The following is a 19,843-nucleotide window of genomic DNA, read 5'->3' as shown; positions in this document are numbered from 1 at the left end:
TCTCTCCATCTGTGGTTCCTGCTCTGACCCACATTATTAACTCATCTTTCACCACTGGGACATTTCCCAAAGTCTTCAAAAAGGCCCATATTACCCCACTACTGAAGAAACCCACTCTTAATCCTGCACTGTTAGAAAACTACAGAACGATATCTCTCCTCCCCTTCATTGCTAAAACTCTTGAACTTTTTGTATGTAACCAGCGCTCATTTTTTCTCACCTAGAATAACCTCATGGACAGCAACCTGGTTTCAAGGGTGGTCATTCCACTAAGACTGCGCTGCTCTCCGTCATTGAAGCTCTGAGACTGGAAGAGCTGCCTCTAACTCATCTGTTCTTATTCATCTGTTCATCTTATTCGCCTTTGACACCATTAACCACCACATCCTCCTGTTGACCCTCAAGGCTATAAGTGTCTCTGAAATGGTGCTACAATGGTTCAAGTCTTACCTCTCAGGTTGGTCATTTAGAGTATCCTGGAGAGGTGAGGTCTCTGAGTCCCAACATCTCGATACAGGAGTGCCTCTAGATTCAACAATTGGACCGTTGCTCTATTCTGTATACATAACATCCCTAAGCTCTGTCATTCGGAAACATGTCTTTTCCTATCACTGCTATGCGGAGGATACACAACTTCACCTGTCATTTCAGCCTGACGATCCAACGGTTTCTCACACATTTCAGCAAGCCTGAGTGACATTTCACTCTGGATGAAGGACCATCACCTGCAGCTGAACCTTGCAAAAACAGAACTGCTTGTAATTCCGTCAGACACAAAGATTCATTGTAACTTAAACATTCAACAGGGTTCATCAACATCTTCCAGAAAGGCCAGAAACCTGTGAGTGGTGATCGATGATAAGACAAACTTCACAGATCATGTTGGCAGCACCACCCGGTCCTGTAGATTCATCCTCTACAATTTTAGGAAAATTAGACTTTTCCTGTCTGAGCATGCTACGAAAGTCCTAGTGTGGGCTCTTGCTCTGTCCAGACTGGACTATTGAAATGTGCTACTGGCTGGACTGCCAGCCTTCACAACCAAACCTCTACAGATGATCCAGAATGCAGCGGCAAGAGTGGTCTTCAATGGAGCGAAGAGAGCACACATCACTCCTCCCTTCATTAAGTTACATTTGCTCCCTGAAGTGGCTCGCTGGCTTACAAGACCACCACTGGTTCGTCACCCCCCATCTTCACTCGCTAATGCAGATGTATGTACCCGCCAGAATGTCTTGTGGTGCCATCCCAAAAAGGTAAAAAATTGCTCTCACGTACCTTCTCTGAATATGTTCCACTTATGTGGAATGATCTGCCCGCTGCTACAAGATCAGTAGATTCTTTAGCCATTTTTAAGAATTGGCTGAAAACACATTTCTTCGAGGCTATATGAGACCAGGTGCCGTTTCAATAAGGAGTTTCAACCAACTCTTGGTTAACCCTTGAACTCCGAGTTGGCTACTTAGAAATGAGAAACTTAGAGTTTAGGTTTCAGAACAGTTGATTTGAGTTAGTTCTATCAACTCTGGGCAGACTGACCTTGAGTTAAGCGCTTGGGCCACAAATACGACAAGCCATGATCAATGGAGCTCCAATATTACGGTTCGCCATGGCAACGGCACCAAAAAAAGCAACATGGCGGCAGAAACCGCCTGAGAGCGAGTCACACTTTCCGCTCTGCGTACAGTGGATTTACTAATGTGCTGAAAATAACTGAAGTTTAAACTAATAAATAGATAAATGTATCAATATCGTCTGCTTTCTTAACATGTTCACTATTTTGATGGCTCACAGTACATTTTCTGTAATTAATTTATGGACAAAAAATATATCAAATGAAAGAACCGAGTCTCTGCTTTCAAACTAAATAAACTGTATTCTTTTATCTTCATTTGTTCTTTTTTCATCACCCCTTAGATGTGGGTAGGTTTCTTAAAAAATGCATCACTTTGATTAAACAGCTGAGATAATTAAAATGTTTTGGTCAACGACTCCGCCCAGATTAGACTCCGAACAATCATTAAAAACGAATAAAATATATTCGTTCTAGGTTCAGAGATTCTGTACTTTTTCCAAAGGTGTGTAACAGTGCTACCTGGTGTACATCTGAACAAACACCAATTGGCATAATAACTCGTCTTTGGCGGGGAAAGAGTTAAGACTGTCGAGACTGACAGAATGTGGGTTTGACTTGAGAACCTATCATCTCCGATTCTACTTTGAACAGGCCAATTAACTTGGCAAATGGGACGGCATGCCAGACAACGCCCCGTACATACGGGTATAAAAGGGAAGAAGGTGGCCCATTCATTCACCTTTTTGGGCTGAGGAACTTGAGAGGCACCCTTGTTCGCTGCAGCGGGCCGGCGCGGTGCTCTTGGCATGATGGTCACAACGTTTCCTTTCTTTCGGTCTCTCGACGTTGTGTCGAGACTGATAGAATGGGGTCCCTGTCGAAAACGCCACGGTGCTGCACCGTGTCACAATTTCCAGCGGAACGACACTGACCGGCCTAGGCGAGTCACGAATGAGCATCCTCGCGAATCGTAACCATCCAGTGGTGTAGTTGGACATCAATTTGTGTGACCACAACGAGAGGTTCTTACTACCGGCCGTACAGGCGGTGGCCTTGCTATTCTAGAGGCGAGTAGACACCCAGACACCATAAGGAGCACTGGGAAGCGCTGCCCCCTCGCCTGAGTTGGTTCGAGGCCCGTGCAGAGCGGGGTGAGTGGAACCGGTTACACAAACTTCAAGTATTCACATTGGAAAGGTCATGCAAGCGGAAGTTCCAACCCAGTGTTTATGAGTCTGGAGAAAGAAGAGCATTCAAAAGTGCTTGGATGCTGAATGACACGTTATATGTCTTGTGCAAGATTATTGTTTAAAATAGTCATTTCCTGTGCATAATGAGGGATGTTTAAATCTTTTGAAATTTAAGCCACGTGTAACCTTTCTAATGTGATTGCGTAATACAGAAGTCGTGGACGCGCATCGCATAGGCAGTGGAAGCTGTGTATTAATGTTTAAAATGTATATCATTTTTTGTCTTCTACGATTCAAATTAATTCAACTTTATTTATATAGCGCTTTTCACAATTTGCATTGTTCCAAAGCAGTTTTACAGGGGAAAAAATAAAAAAAACCAAAAATGGTAAAACACGCTACATGGTGTTTTATATAGTAAATTAAATTATTCTGGTAAGTAATGTCTAATGTCAGCATCTCCTGGTGGTTTATTTAGCATATTTTGCATGAAGTGAATGCTTGGCTGAAAAGATGTGTCTTTAGTCTAGATTTAAATTGGGCGAGTGTGTCTGATCCTCGAATAATATCAGGGAGGCTGTTCCAGAGTTTAGGTGCTACGTATGAGAAAGCTCGACCCCCTTTGGTGGATTTAGTTATTCTAGGTGTTATCAAAAGTCCTGCGTTTTGAGATCTTAGAGAGCGTGATGGGTTGTAGTGTGATAGAAGCTCTGTTAGGTAGGTAGGGGCTAAACCCTTTAAGGCGCTATAAGTGATTAAAAGAACTTTAAAGTCAATACGATACTTAATGTGTATCCAGTGAAGGGTTGAGAACATTGGGGTTATGTGATGGTATTTTCTGGACCTGGTTAGAACTCTGGCAGCTGCATTCTGAACTAACTGTAGTTTGTTTATTGATGATGCAGGACAAACACTAAGTAGTGCATTACAGTAGTCAAGTCTTGAGGTCATAAATGCATGAATAAGCTTCTCCGCGTCAGCAACACATAGAATATATCGTAACTTGGCAACATTTCTTAGGTGGGAAAAGGCTGTTTTTGTGACATTTAAGATGTGATTACGAAATGACAGGTTGCTGTCTAATATAACGCCTCGATCTTTTACTGTATTAGTTGGAGTAACAGTACATCCTTCAACTTGCAGTTTATAATCAGAAATTTTCGGTTTACGTGTCTTTGGTCCGATAAGTAATATTTCTGTTTTATTAGAATTTAAAAGAAGGAAATTACAGGTCATCCAATGTTTTATATCTTCAATGCACTCTGCCAATTTGGATAGCTGGGAGGAATCATCTGGTCTTGATGAGATATATAGCTGAGTATCATCTGCATAGCAATGGAAGCTAATTCCATGTTCTTTAATAATGTTTGGGAGGGGCAGCATGTATATGGAGAACAGCACGGGTCCCAGAACCGATCCCTGAGGTAATCCATAATTTACGTGAGTTAGATTTGATGATTCCCCATTTAAATGGACAAATTGATGTCTGTTTGACAAGTAAGATCTGAACCATTGTAGTGCCTGTCCCTCAATACAGGTATATTTGAATAAATGATCTAGAACTATGTTATGGTCTACGGTATCGAACGCAGCACTAAGGTCAAGCAGGACCAGGAGTGAGATGTTACCTTTATCTGATGCTATAAGCAGGTCGTTTGTAATTTTAACGAGAGCAGTTTTAGTGCTATGATGCGATCTAAAGCCTGACTGAAATTTTTCGTGTATGTTGTTATTTTGTAAGAAAGAGCACAACTGAGTGGACACTACTTTTTCTAGTATTTTAGACAGGTATGGGAGATTTGAAATCGGTTCATTTGGATCTAAGTTTGGTTTCTTGATTAGAGGCTTAATGACGGCCATCTTAAAGGGTCCTGGGACATGGCCTAGATTAATTGATGAGTTGATAATGTTATAAATGGGCTCAGTTGCAACAGGTAGTAGCTCTTTTAATAATTTAGTTGATATGGGGTCTAATAAGCAAGTTGTAGGTTTAGATGTTGCAATAAGTTTAATTAAATCTTCCTGTTTTATAGGTGAAAAACGCTGTAGCCTTTCTTTTGGAGCGATGGTTGGTGCTAATTCATAGGACAGATTTGGAGGTTGAGTTTTTTACTATTTTGTCACGAATGTTTTCGATTTTCTCTGTAAAAATATCATTAATTCATTGCAACCGAGGTGCGGCGGAATAGCCAGGTCAGGTGGAGTCTGTTTATTTGTTAATTTAGCGACTGTGCTAAATAGAAACCTTGGATTGTTTTTGTTGGTTTCTATGAGGTTACGGAGGTGCTCAGCCTTTGCAGCTTTTAGTGCCTTTTTATAACAATTTGCATTCTCTTTCCACGCCATTTTAAAGATCTCTAATTGCGATTTTATCCATTTGCGCTCTAGTTTGTGAGATTCTCTTTTAAGGGCGCGAGTGGTGCTATTGTACCATGGTGCAATATTTTTCTCATTAATCTTTTTTGACTTCGTAGGTGCGACAGCTTCTAATGTATTAGAGAAAATAGTGCCCAATTTGCTGGTCATGTCATCGAGCGATTCTTTATTTATTGGTATGGTTATTAAAGGAGTCAGATCTGGCAAGCTCTTTGCGAAACTATCTTTAGTAGCGGAGGTGATTGTTCTACCCTGTCGATAACGAGTTAAAGGGCTGATTCCTGCCGTGCGCAAAGTACCCGTTATAAGATAGTGATCGGTGATATCGTCGCTTTGAGGCATAATATCGATATTGGTTAGATCGGCTTCGTGAGATATAATCAGGTCTAGTGTATGATTAAATCGATGAGTGGGTCCTTTAATGTGTTGTATTACCCCAAAAGATTGTAGTAGTTCTGTAAATGCCAGTGCTAATGCATCGTTAGCGCTATCTACGTGGATATTAAAATCTCAGACAATTAGTATTTTATCAACGTTAACCAATAGGTCCGATAGGAAGTCCGCAAACTCTTTCAGAAAATCAGTATAGGGACCAGGGGGTCTATACACCGTAGCCAATGTAAAAGAAAGCAATGGTTTTTTACTTTTGGTAGGAATAATTATGTTCAACGCAAGCACTTCAAATGATTTTTGAATCATTTCAAATGATAGATTTTTGCCGCCACCCCGACCAACCGGACGTGGCTCATGCATATAACAGTAGCTTGGTGGGGTACACTCATTAAGACCGAAATAATCATTTGGTTTAAGCCAGGTCTCTGTAAGACAGAGTATATCAAAACTGTTGTCCGTGATCATTTAATTTACAATAACTGCCTTTGAATTTAGTGATCTAATATTAAGTAGACCGAACTTTATGCGTTGCGTACAGTCTCGATCAGACTCCTGAAGTCCCTGTTCAGGAACTCCGACTGCCGCATCCTGACGTCGTTCACTCCCGCGCGCAGCACGACAGCTTCGACGTTAGCGTCGTCCTTCAGGATCGCAGGTACCTGCGCAGACACATCAAAAGAACACGAGCGCCGGGAAAACAATGAGTGCGCACCTTACCTTTAGTGGAGGAAGTGCGTACGTTCCGGACGATCGAGTCTCCGATGATCACAGCGTTGCATTCGGTCTCGCAGAGGGCGGCAGAGACAAGCGTTCAATAGACAAGTTTCCAAATTAAAATACTGTTCTACTGATAATATTTTTTGATATATTCTCTTTCTTAACATATGTTGCAGTTATTTCTGAGGCTTTTTGCAATATTGTTCATATCCATATTGAATTGATACAGTATTGACTGAAATGAAGAAATATATATCGCAAATATAAACGTGGCCATATCATGCTCTAACAACTGAGCCACAGCTTCAGATTTAAAATAGAACCTAATGTTTGCATTTGCATGGATATAATCACACACTGAGGATTGATTTATTTGGAGGTGTGGTAAATGACTTCTCTCTGATGTCTTGTGTTTCAGACCTCTCTTCTGTGGAGATTCAGAGGTGGACCAGCTTGCCAAGATTTTTGCGTATGTCGATTTGACAGCATCATTGAGATCAGACTGTGTGCTGTTGCTTGGAAAAGATTGTTTCCATCAACATTGAACTGATAATGAAATGTGTGGATTGTTTGTGCTCGCAGTGTGATTGGTCTGCCGTCTGAAGAGGAGTGGCCATCTGATGTCTCTCTGTCCCGTCAGAACTTCAAACCTCAAAAGCCTCAGTCAATCACAGACTGTGTTCCAGAGATCAGTGAGATGGGAACAAAGCTCTTATCGGTACGTTTACATCGACATTACTTCATACATCAGCGGTGCGTGTGTGAGAACACAAGCTGGAGCAGGGGCGTTTCCTCCAAGAAGGCAAGAGAGGGAGTACCTCCTCAAAATAAAGGAAATAAAATAGTTATCATGTAAAATGACATGAGGCTAGGATGCCTCTAAGATGCACAACCATTGAAAAGGTAAGCTTCTTGCAACCGTCATCAGGAGGAGTGTTGTGGCGGATTCAGACGGTATGCAGTGAGCGGTGTAATTGCCGCGTGGCAGCCGCCTTTCTCTCTAGTTGAAGCGCTTTGTGCAGTCTAGTCGGTGCTCGCGTTGCGGTGTCGAGGTCGCACTTGTATTTGCTAAAAACTAAAACTAAAATTTCACTTACTGCCTTCAATAATTTAATAAACATTTTTTGTTTGGCCCAACTTCGGCAAGGCAAGGCAAGTTTATTTGTATAGCACATTTCATACACAATGGCAATTCAAAGTGCTTTACATAGAAGAAATTGCAAATATCCATTTGATAAAACAGTTAAGAAATAAGAAAAATAAAAGTAACCAGTTAAGAATAAAAAATAAAATAACATAGTTTAGAAGAAATAAGAAAAATAAAAATTAACCAGTTAAGAATAAAAAGTAAAATAAAATATAGTTTAAAATAGAAAATAAATAAAATAAAGTACAGCACAAACAGTCAGACGGTCAGAGGCAAAGTGCACATTATTTAATGCAAAGTTAAACAGATGTGTTTTGAGTCTGGATTTGAATGTGGCTACTGTGGGAGCACATCTGATCTCTTCTGGAAGCTGGTTCCAGCTGCGGCTCGCATAATAGATAAATGCAGACTCTCCTTGCTTGGAGAGAACCCTTGGTATTTCTAGCTGATGTGATCCTAATGACCTGAGTGTTCTTTTGGGTCTGTATTCAATGAGCATGTCTGCAATGTATTGAGGTCCTAGGCCATTGAACGATTTATATACCAGTAATAAAACTTTAAAATCGATCCTATATGTAACTGGTAGCCAGTGTAAGGACCTGAGGACTGGTGTGATATGATCATATTTTCTGGTTCTGCTCAGAATCCTTGCCGCAGCGTTCTGTATGAGCTGCATCTGTCTTATGGTCTTTTTGGGGAGGCCAGTTAGGAGTCCATTACAATAATCCACCCTGCTGGTGATGAAAGCATGCACTAGTTTATCTAAGTCTTGACTGGAAACAAAGCATCTAGTTCTTGCAATATTTTTCAGATGATAGTATGCTGATTTAGTTATTGCTTTGACATGACTACTGAAGCTAAGGTCTGACTCTAGAGACGCACCAAGATTCCTGACTTAATTTTTTGGGCTTGTCAATGGGGCTGTAATCAGATGTGGCCTAGTGGTTAGAGCGTTGGGCTTGTGATTTGCGTTGGGCTTGTGATTTGCGTTGGGCTTGTGATCAGAAGGTTAGGGTTAGGGTAAGGTTCTAATCTCAGTGCCAGCAGGTCATGACTGAAATGCCCTTGAGCAAGGCGCCTTACCCCTGATTGCTCTGCAGTAATGTGTAACTGTAAAAAAAGAGTAGGACCAGCACGGATAATTTGCCTGAATCAGTACTTGATCTTAATGAGCGCTGTCTCTGTGCTGTGTAATAACTAATGTTGCTTTAATCGATTTGTCTGTGGAGCGTCATCACTTGCATGGACTGATGTAAAGAATTTCTGGGAAATACGATTTTGTATCAGGTAACACCGTAGGATAACCTAAACAAGTCAATAATAGTTCAAAATAAAAATTCAAACTTTCGTCTACAAGATGGGTAAAATGTTCTATGAGTAGCTGGTAATAATCTGTTCATTGATTGGTAAAATCCTACGCGGCAGCCGCTGCCGTTTGCAAGAACATAAAATATTTTTATATATATTATATATATATATTATTTATATAGCCCTTTTGACAACTTTCATTCTTACAAAGCAGCTGTACAAGAAAACATTGACTATAAGCAAAACATATAAGGTTATGCAAGTCAAAACACAGGTCAAATATCAGACAGACTATAAATTCCTAGATGCAGTGTTAATTAAATAACACTATACAATTCTATCAGCCCACCGGCCAGGCAAACAGTGCAAAACTGTATGCTAACGGTGGCGAGGAACCCAAAACTCCATTGGAGGAGAAAAAAACCTAACCAGGGGATTCCAGTTCCAATGTGACAAGACTGGCTGAGAGTAGAGTACTGTTCTGCACTCTTTGATGCAACAAATGCATCAGTTGTTATTGGAAGTGTCCCTGGTTCCGCAACTAGTGCAGCCTTAACCTTCTGAATATATATATATATATATATTATGATAGTGTAGTGTATACAAGATTGTAAAGATGCGTCTTTAGTCTAGATTTAAACTGACAGTGTGTCTGACTCCCGGACAGTGCAGGGAAGACTGTTCCAAAGTTTAGGCGCTAGATAGGAAAAGGATCTGCCGCCTGCACTTGATTTAGAAATTCTAGGTATTACACGTGAAGGACTGTAATACGTGAGAAGTTCACTCAAGTAGTGAAGAGCTTAACCATGCAGGGCTTTATAGGCAATAAGCAAGATTTTAAAGTTAATTCGATGCTTTATAGGTAACGACTGCAAGGTTGACAGAACCGGGCTAATATGATCATACTTTTTTGTACGTGTAAGAACTCGAGCTGCCGCATTTTGGACTAGTTGGAGTTTTTGTAATAGGCCTGCAGGGCAACCACCTAATAGTGCATTACAGTAATCTAGTCTTGATGTCATAAAGGCATGAATTAGCTTCTCTGCATCTGATGGTGACAGCATATGACGTAGTTTAGATATATTTTTAAGATGGAAAAACGCAATTTTACAGGTGTTGGCAACTTGTTTGTCAAATGATAGAGTACTATCGAATAAAACGCCAAGATTCTCTGCTGAAGATGAGGGTTTTAAGGAATATGCATTCCACTATTCGATGGTATTGCTGTGTTTCATGAGGCTTCGAAGAAATATAAAGTTGTGTATCATCAGCATAAGAGTTGGTCGCTTAATTATATCTCCAAGAGTATAATGCGAAGAGCATAGGCCCTAAGACTGAGCCCTGTGGTACACCGTACTGGACTTACGATTAGCGTGACACCTCATTGTTTATTGCTACATATTGAAAAAGGTCGGATAAATACGATCTAAGCCATTTCAAAGCTTTTCCCTTAATACCGACATCATTTTCGAGTCAATGTAGGAGCGTGCTGTGGTCAATGGTGTCGAATGCAGCACTAAGATCTAGCAGCACCAATAAGGAGATACAACCTCGGTCAGACGCCATAAGCAGATCATTTGTAACTCTGATCAAAGCAGTCTCTGTACTGTGATGTGCTCTAATTCCTCTAAATCCTCTAAATGGAAATCTTCATTGATGTCATTACTTTGGAGGAAGGAACATAATTGATGTGAGATGACTTTTTCCAAACTTTAGATATGAAAGGTAGATTCTAAATAGTTCTGTAGTTAACTAGTTCTCCAGGGTCGATATGGGTTTTTTTGACAAGGGGCCTCATAACAGCCACCTTATATGCTTTAGGCACATGTCCTAGTGTCAGAGATGAGTTAATAATGCTAAGTAGAGGATCTATACTTTCTGGGAGCATTTCTTTCAGTAGATTTGTAGGTATAGGGTCTAGCATGCATGCAGTTGATTTAGATGATCTTATGATTTTAGAGAGTTCATTGTGATCTATGGTAGAACATAATCGCAATTTCTCCTTAGAGGCGCTGTAGTTAGTCGTTTGTTCAGCGGGTTTCACTTCTGGTTGCAGAGTTATAATTTTTTCTCTAATATCTTTTTATTTAATTTGTGAAATAGTTCATAAATTAATCACTGCTATGCAACCACCTGAAGTGAATGGTGAGCTGATGAAACCGTCAAATAGAGTTTACTCTCCCGGCTTGCCAGAAGAGTCCTGATGAAGTCCAAGCTTCTTTCATTTATGGAAGATGAAGGCCACTGTGCTCATTTAAATGTTTTTGGCAAACTTTATCTTTCCCATTTCTTTTTCAATAGCTTTTGTTAACTTTAATGGATGAAAGTGTTCCCCTTCTCTTTTGAATGTTACCATAACTTTCCTTTCCATTTCTTGAACCTCCCTTCTCACGCTTGACTTTGCAGACTTTGTTTTTTTTTCCAGTCATTCACTTCCAACGCTAAACTCAAACGACCAGAGCTATTACTCCTACCTTTCCTTTTCCTTGACACATTCTGCCAAGTCATACCTTCACTGTCTCCATCCGTATTTTCACTCATGATAGTTGCATCCACGGTACAGTTCTGATTGACGCTAAAGGAAAGAATCCATAAACAACAGGCCGTTCCTGACCTTATATAGACAGTTGTGTGCCTTTCCAAATCATGTCCAATCAACTGAATTTACCACAGGGGGACTCCAATCAAGTTGTAGTAACATCTCAAGTAAGGTCTGTGGAAACAGGATGCACCTGAGCTCAATTTTCAGTGTCATGGCAAAGGCTGTGAATACTTATGTACATGTGTGTAGTGAGGTAGGCGGGACGAGGGCTGGGATTCGAGGCCGGTGCGTGAGTGATTACGAGCGTCACCGGTCTCGTATCACGGAGGAGATTGGGAGCATAAGAGGACGAGCGAATCGGACCGTCAGTGAGAGAGGACCAGGCTTGGACTTTATGTTGTGTTTTATTGTTTGTTTATTTAATTAAAAGTTGTTTTACGTTCGCCGGTTCCCGCCTCCTTCCTTCCTTTTATTGAACCTTGTTACAATGTGCAATCCATTTTGGAATAAGGCTGTAACATGACAAAATGTGGAAAGATTGAGGTGCTGTGAATACTTTCCGGCTGCACTGTATATACACTGTGTCGGGATATATGCTTTGTTGTAAGCTTATGCTGCTATGCAATTTTCTGAGAGCTGGGTAAGCATTAGCATCACAAGGAATATACATGGCAGTTAATCATGACTACAGTAAATTCTCTCGGAAGATAAAAGGGCCTGCATTTGATAATTACAAACTCCCGGTCTGGGCAACAGTGCCTGGCTATAGTCACTATATTTGTGCACCAGTTGTTGTTGACATACACACATAGCCCCTCTCTTTTGCTCTTACCGGAGTCTCTGTTTCTATCTTGGCCCTGTACCGTGTAACCTGTTAGCTCAATAGTGGAGTCTGGAATGGATGAATGAAGTCAGGTTTCAGTAATGACTAGAACACAACTGTCCCTTGCAATGATGTCCGTTGCAGCATGCAGTCTCAGTTCATCTATTTTATTTTTTATGAATCTTGCGTTGGTGAGGAAAATGCTAGTAAGTGATAGTTTGTGTGGCTGCCCTGCAGCCTCGCCTTTGTTTCCTCTACCTGTGGTGCCTCCACCTCCTATCCGTGGGGATGGCAATCCACTGGGAACCGGGACTCCTCCCCTATTCCTCCGTAATTTTAGCAGATATTTCCGGCCATTGATATTGTTTGCCCGACAAAAAGTTTTGGAGACTAGGAAAAACACGTAGAAAAGCACTGGAAGTCTCTGTGCATTCACCTGTTGCTGTTGCAAAAGATTCACCTGTTGCAATTGAGCCCATTTATTACATTATCAACTCATCAATTAATCTAGGCCATGTCCCAGGACCCTTTAAGATGGCCGTCATTAAGCCTCTAATCAAGAAACCAAACTTAGATGCAAATGAACTAGGAAACTATAGAACGATTTCAAGTCTCCCATACCTGTCTAAAATTCTATAAAAAGTAGTGTGCACTCAGTTGTGCTCTTTCTAACAAAATAATGGCATACACAAAAATTTCAGTCAGGCTTTAGATCGCATCATAGCACTGAAACTACGCTCGTTAAAATTACAAACGACCTGCTTATAGCATCAGATAAAGGTAACATCTCACTCCTGGTCCTGCTTGACCTTAGTGCTGCGTTCCATACTTTAGACCATAACATACTTTAAGATTGCTTACACAATTATACCTGTATTGAGGGACAGGCACTACAGTGGTTTAGATCTTACTTGTCAGACAGACATCAATTTGTCCATTTAAATGGGGAATCAACAAATCTAACGCAAGTAAATTATGGATTACCTCAGGGATCGGTTCTGGGACCCGTGCTGTTCTCCATAGACATGCTGCCCCTCTGAAACATTATTAAAGAACATGGAATTAGCTTCCATTGCTATGCAGATGATACTCAGCTATATATCTCATCAAGACCAGATGATTCCTCCCAGCTATCCAAATTGGCAGAGTGCATTGAAGATATAAAACATTGGATGACCTGTAATTTCCTTCTTTTAAATTCTAATAAAACAGAAATATTACTTATCGGACCAAAGACACGCAAACCGAATATTTCTGATTATAAACTGCAAGTTGAAGGATGTACTGTTACTCCAAATAATACTGTAAAAGATCGAGGCGTTATATTAGACAGCAACCTGTCATTTCGTAATCACATCTTAAATGTCACAAAAACAGCCTTTTCCCACCTAAGAAATGTTGCCAAATTGCGAAATATTCTATGTGTTGCTGACGCGGAGAAGCTTATTCATGCATTTATGACCTCAAGACTTGACTACTGTAATGCACTACTTAGTGTTTGTCCTGCATCATCAATAAACAAACTAGAGTTAGTTCAGAACGCAGCTGCCAGAGTTCTAACCAGGTCCAGAAAATACCATCACATAACCCCAATGTTCTCAACCCTTCACTGGATACACATTAAGTATCGTATTGACTTTAAAGTTCTTTTAATCACTTATAAAGCCTTAAAGGGTTTAGCCCCTACCTACCTAACAGAGCTTCTCTCACACTACAACCCATCACGCTCTCTAAGATCTCAAAACGCAGGACTTTTGATAATACCTAGAATAACTAAATCCACCAAAGGGGGTTGAGCTTTCTCATACGTAGCACCTAAACTCTGGAATAACCTTCCTGATACTATTCGAGGATCAGACACACTCGCCCAATTTAAATCTAGACTAAAGACGCATCTTTTCAGCCAAGCATTCACTTAATGCAACATATGCTAAATAAACCACCAGGAGATGCTGACATTAGATATTATTTACTAGGTGTTTATATAACAAGTTAAACTATTCTGGTTCTGTGTTTTACCTTTTTTGTGCATTTCTTATTTTACCCTGTAAAGCTGCTTTGGAACAATGCAAATTGTGAAAAGCGCTATATAAATAAAATTGAATAGAATTGAAGTGACTATGCACATCGCCATCTTCCATTACAGTTTTATTCAAATAATTGGAGGACAAGATGGGGCAGACACATTTTAAAATGTAGTGATATCCATAATGAACAAAAGAAATGAGGAGGAAAGTACACACCACTGAGCTGGAGATTAGTAAAAAACTAAAAAAAGACCCCTTAATTTACTAACACTTTAATCGGGTGCTAAAACATAAAGCATTGTGTCTAGCTGAGGAAGATTTTAAGTTTTTCCTTTTTTTTGTTTTGCTAATAATCTTTCTCTGTCTTAACAGGAGATGCTCACGTTTGATCCGTCAAGAAGAATCTCTGCATTGAGTGCGTTAGAGCACCTGTTCTTTACTGAATGAGCACCTCATTCCCAGCATTCATGCCGATGGGACCACACACAACCGACTGAATGTTTGACTGGATGTTTGGTTGAGTTCAGTTATAGTGCCTTTGGAGTATTGAGCATTGCTCACATTTGTTTATAGACTTGAACTTTGATGTGTCATACTGTACATTTACATTTATGCATTTGGCAGACGCATTTATCCAAAGCGACTTATATTGCATTATCCTATACATTTGTATCTAAGTATGTGCAATCCCCTGGGATCCGACCCATGACCTTGGCGTTGTTAATGCCTTGCTCTTACCACTGAGCTATAGGAAAGCTGTACAATGAGGCTTAAAATCAATCCGCAGCGACAGCTGCAAGTACCCTTGAAATTCATCCGTGGTCTCTTCTTCATCTAAGACAGGGCTAGTTAACTCCGCAGTCCTGTCGATTTGGATTCAACCCTTGTCCATCATTTTTAATGAGTTGAAAGCCAGTGGCAGCTGGTGCACAATTTGTTTGAGTTGATGCAACAAGCCATTTGACATGTGATGTAAATGTATCATCACTGCTTTGCCAATTAGAGATCAGCCACGGGTCACCTGCCTGCCAAACGTTCGTGTACCTAATAGTCTTCTAACGAAGGTCTGGTAACTTTGGCCCAGCCAAGAGGCCATATGATTGACAGGAAAAGCAACCAATCACGTTCGTTTTGTGCTGCTCATGTTAAGATGCGTGGAAATGTCCCTGCAGTATCAGACCAGTGTACATTCACGAGCATCTCAAAAGTTAACAAGTTTATGCTGTGAACCTCGCATAGCTTTAAGAATTAAGCCTAACCCTAAAGCGTAAGTACAATAGTACAATAGCTTACTACTTTGATCAGACGGCTTCGTGTTGTGTCCAGGCGGACCGTTAAAGAACGCAACACACACGTCTCCCAGAAAACCTTTGAAATTCAACCAATCGGATGACGACTTCGAAATTTTTCCTGAAAAGTGTGTCTTATGCTTCAGACGTTTAGCCAACGGTTTTAATAATACTTTAAATGCATGCTAACACAACTAGCAGGCCCATTCATAGTGTGAATAAATCTGTTAATTTCAAAATAATTTAGCCATTTATAATACATGTTGAACATGTCTTCTTCTCTGCGCCCTCTATTGACCAGCCGCCACTGCTGAAAGCTGTGAAATGCCTTCGGAGGATACATCGTGCCACTTCTGAATGACACATTTGCTTCACTTCTGTTTTCTTTTCACTTTCTAATTCTTTAAAATCTGTTTTCTTTTTTAAATATTCGGTAGGTGATCACCAAGATGCTCTTTGTTTATTTTTCTTATTTAAAGCCTGTCCAAAACTGCTTTCGTGAGGTGCCTTCATGTGCCACCACTGCCTCTGAAGCGTGGTGAGGGAACACTTAGTCAGGTGTGTTTGATAAGGGTTACAACTGAACTCTTGTAGGGCACTGAATTGACTAGTCCTGATCTAAGTCATTATACAGACAAACACAACTAACAATGCTGACTCCTCTAATTCACAACTGCTTTTATTCAGTATTTATTTACAGTGCAGGTTGGAAAGTTCTTTAGTCATTTTACTTACTCTCAGGGGAGTCACAACCAACTTCAGGTGCACCACCACCTACTGTAACAGTAGCAAGAGGACACAGCAATATCTGTTATGTTCATCTGCATTTCTGAGCGCTGTAAGAGTTTTATTTTCTTCATAGGGCCGTTTTAGCAAATAGGCTATAGGAATGACGCATGGCTCTCAGCCAATAAGATTCAAGAACCAGAAAGAACTGTTGTACTATAGAAACATAGGGTAATGAGAATGCAAAAAGAGATTGATCACACTGCACTGTAAATGATGACTCGATATTTTCAATCAAATGTGTTATTATTATTACTCTATAATATTACTTTGATGAAGGTCAGACCACGTGTGTCTTCCAGATCGTTCCAAAGGGTTTACAGTTGGTTTCCTAACTGTATATAATCTGAAAGAAATTTGTGCCATTTCAGCCAGTTTTTGGTATATGCTGGATACAAAATTCTATTTTAATTTTGCAAATAAATCAAGAGAGTTTTCCCGTCATGTCTTCAATTAAAAATGTATTCCTTCATTGTTGCATATATCATACTTACAGTTGAAGTTGACCAATGTTGTTACTGACCCTGCTGAGTGTTTGGAGAATGCTAATATTGCTGTATACAGTGTGGATCACTTATATTGGATCTGTGTTGTGTTGTTGGACTACATACTGTCATTGTGATGAAGGGGACTGCTGTGTTTCTCATGTGTTTGTGTTGATTTGTAGCAGTTCTTAAACTGGTCACAGATTCATTCCCTATTCTCACATTGTTCCAAATCTGTATAAATGTCTTTGTTCGCCTCAAAATAAATCTTAAAAAAAACAATTCTGTGTTGCTAACTATTGTGTTGATAATAAGCATCAATGTTTTAGTGTTTATTTAGCTCTAGTAAATTTTTAGCTTATATCAGTGACAATATGGGATGAAGCGATCATGGGTAACTACATCTGGAACTTGGTTTGTGAGGACAAAAACCATCAAATGTACACTTCTGAAGTTTTGGACGACTCATTTCTAGGAATTGTTATGTTAAACTGTTGTTTTTAGCTCAATGTTATGCCAGTACTTTGTCATTTCTGCCTACTAGTAATGAAACTAAAATGTGTGTAAATATAAATATATATTTTTTGTGAGTACTGTCGACGGTAAAAAAAGAAAATCAATATTCACCATGTTAAACTTAAAAAAATTCAATTGTTTTCAATGGAAACGGCATGATTTTATAAAAACACAAGCAGCTGATGTTCATTTCTTTAGCCTCAGCGCCAGAGCTCAGCGTTTTTGTCATGCCCAGCATATTACCTACGCGCCTCCACTAGAAAAAAAAAACATGTTTTCTGCCAGTGCTTGCCATTTCAGCCGGTAAAATGCCTTGTGCATAATAAAAAAATATGAATTTCTCACTGGTAAAACACACATTCATTTGATAGTCATGGCCATTTTAACGGAAATACACTGCTTAAAAGATGCCAAAAAAGTTCTCACTGCAAGTTGGTATGTAATCGCCAGTACTTGCTGGACAGAGGAGCAAGTGGAGGCGGCAACACACCTGTCGGGTGTAACGAGGAGTCAGAGACGTTCAGATCCATATACAATTCATTATTATCAAGAATGGTCCAACAGGCAGAGATCAATGAACAGCGTCAGGTATGTCAGAAACAGTAACAAGCAGTGGTCGGGGCAGGCAGCAGAGAATCACAGTCAACATAAACAAGCCAAGATACAACAAGCCCAACCACAGGGGAAACTGCTCAGAAATGTCAGACAGCCTAAACAAGACCTAAACAAGTCCAAATACAGTATATATAGGGGAGTGGTAATGGGGAACACCTGGTGGTGATTAGCATGGGAAATGGAATTGGAAGTGGGAATAGACACAAATGCCTGAGTTGAGTGCCCTCTACTGGAGTTAATGGGCACTCCAACTGACGATCGTGACATCGGGGAGGCTAAGCTAAAACCCTATAATCTTCCATGTGCCATAATTGTAGACGACATCATCGTTGGAGGAAAAGGGGAGAAGGAGCACGATGAGAACTTAAGGAAGGTTCTAAACAGAGCACGGCAAGTGAATCTGAAACTTAACCCACAAAAGTGTAAGTTCAGGCTTAGAGAAGTCACTTACGTGGGCCACCTGTTCACAGAACATGGATTGAAACCAGACCCAGCCAAAATACAGGCCATTACAGAAATGGCACCGCCAAGTGACAAAGCTGCCTTACAACGTTTCTTGGGCATGGCTAACTACCTCAGGAAATTCATTCCAAATTTCAGTGAACTGGCAGCACCACTACGACAGCTGCTCCACAAGGATGTAGCTTGGTGCTGGTCACTGCAACAACAGGAGGCATTTGACACACTAAAAAATTGCATCACATTTCCACCAGTCCTGAGGTACTTTGATGTAGACAAACCTGTGACCATCACGTGTGATGCTTCTCAATATGGATTGGGCGCAGCGTGTCTACAGAACGACCAGCCAATTAGCTATGCCCCACGCACACTTACCGAAATGGAAATGAGGTATGCTCAGATTGAAAAAGAGCTACTGGCGGTGGTTTTTGCCTGTCAGAAGTTCTATGACTACATCTACGGGAAACCGGTCTTGGTGGAAACAGACCATCAACCCCTTGTCATGATTCTGAACAAACCCCTACATTCTGCTCCAGTACGACTCCAGCGAATGGTACTGAAGCTGCAAAAGTTCCATCTGACTCTTACTTACAAAAAAGGAAAGCAGCTCTATTTAGCTGACACACTGTCACGTGCTCCCAGAAAGGTGACAACGGAAGATCTTATTGACAAGGAGGAATTCGAGGTGATGGCTGTCCAAGTCATTTCAGTCAACCGACTACAAGAGCTCAGAGAAAACACTGACAAAGACAGCTCTCTGCAAAGTCTATGCAACACCATCAAGCCTGGCTGGCCGAAGAAAATTCAGAGTGTTCCAGTGCAACGCAAACATTATTTTCCTTTCAGGGATGAGCTCAGTATTGAGGATGGAATCATCACAAAGGGAAGAAGAGTTGTAGTTCCTCACAGCCTACAGAGTGAATATCTACAAATCTTGCACAAAGGTCATGCAGGAGCCGAAGCAACCAAACGCAGAGCACGCAATGCCGTTTTCTGGCTGACTATGACACAGGACATCGACAATTTTGTGCAGTCCTGCAGCATATGGAATGCTTTGAGGCCTCATCAACAAAAGGAGCCATTGCACCTACACAAGATCCCAGAACTGCCTTGGTCTGTTGTTGCCACTGACATATTTGACTGGAACAGCCAACAGTACCTAGTGCTGGTAGATTCTTACTCTGGATGGTTTGAAATTAATTCACTAAGGAACATGTCTTCACAAACTGTCATCAACAAACTGAAGAGGCACTTCTCTGTACATGGAATTTCCCAAAAGCTCTTCACCGATAATGGCACTCAGTACACGAGCCAGATTTTCAGAGACTTTGCAGGCTCATGGGACTTTTGTCACATCACTAGCAGTCCTGAATATCTGCAGGCAAACGGCCTCGCAGAAAGAGCCATTCGTAGTGCGAAGCGCCTGCTCGAAACCACTAAGTGGGAGGGGACAGACTTGCATTTGAATCTGTTGAACATCCGCAACATTCCTCGGGATAAGATACTGGGTTCACCTGCACAGAGACTGATGTCCAGGGTAACACGTACCACTATGCCAATCAGCAAGCAGATGCTGAAGCCCAGGTGGAAGGAT

At 40.7% G+C, this 19,843-nt stretch overlaps 1 protein-coding gene across 2 annotated transcripts in view; it reads left to right on the top strand.

Annotated features, from left to right (window-relative positions):
* cdk4 (cyclin dependent kinase 4) overlaps nt 1–16,930 on the top strand; it is a 56,019-nt gene extending 39,089 nt beyond the window's left edge. Inside the window, exons 6-8 of one of the 2 annotated variants that reach the window (XM_079482611.1) lie at nt 6,671–6,721; nt 6,835–6,970; nt 14,472–16,930. In XM_079482611.1, coding sequence (XP_079338737.1) covers nt 6,671–6,721; nt 6,835–6,970; nt 14,472–14,546 — 262 coding nt within the window. In that variant the 3' untranslated portion in view covers nt 14,547–16,930. The remainder of the gene's footprint in view (nt 1–6,670; nt 6,722–6,834; nt 6,971–14,471) is intronic. The other variant, XM_079482612.1, reaches the window with a different exon arrangement.
* Nucleotides 16,931–19,843: the final 2,913 nt, after the last annotated feature.

The sequence above is a fragment of the Barbatula barbatula genome (assembly GCF_947034865.1).
Source record: "Barbatula barbatula genome assembly, chromosome: 20".
In the NCBI taxonomy this organism is placed as follows: Eukaryota; Metazoa; Chordata; class Actinopteri; order Cypriniformes; family Nemacheilidae; genus Barbatula; species Barbatula barbatula.
This window is presented reverse-complemented; position numbering and strand designations above follow the sequence as displayed.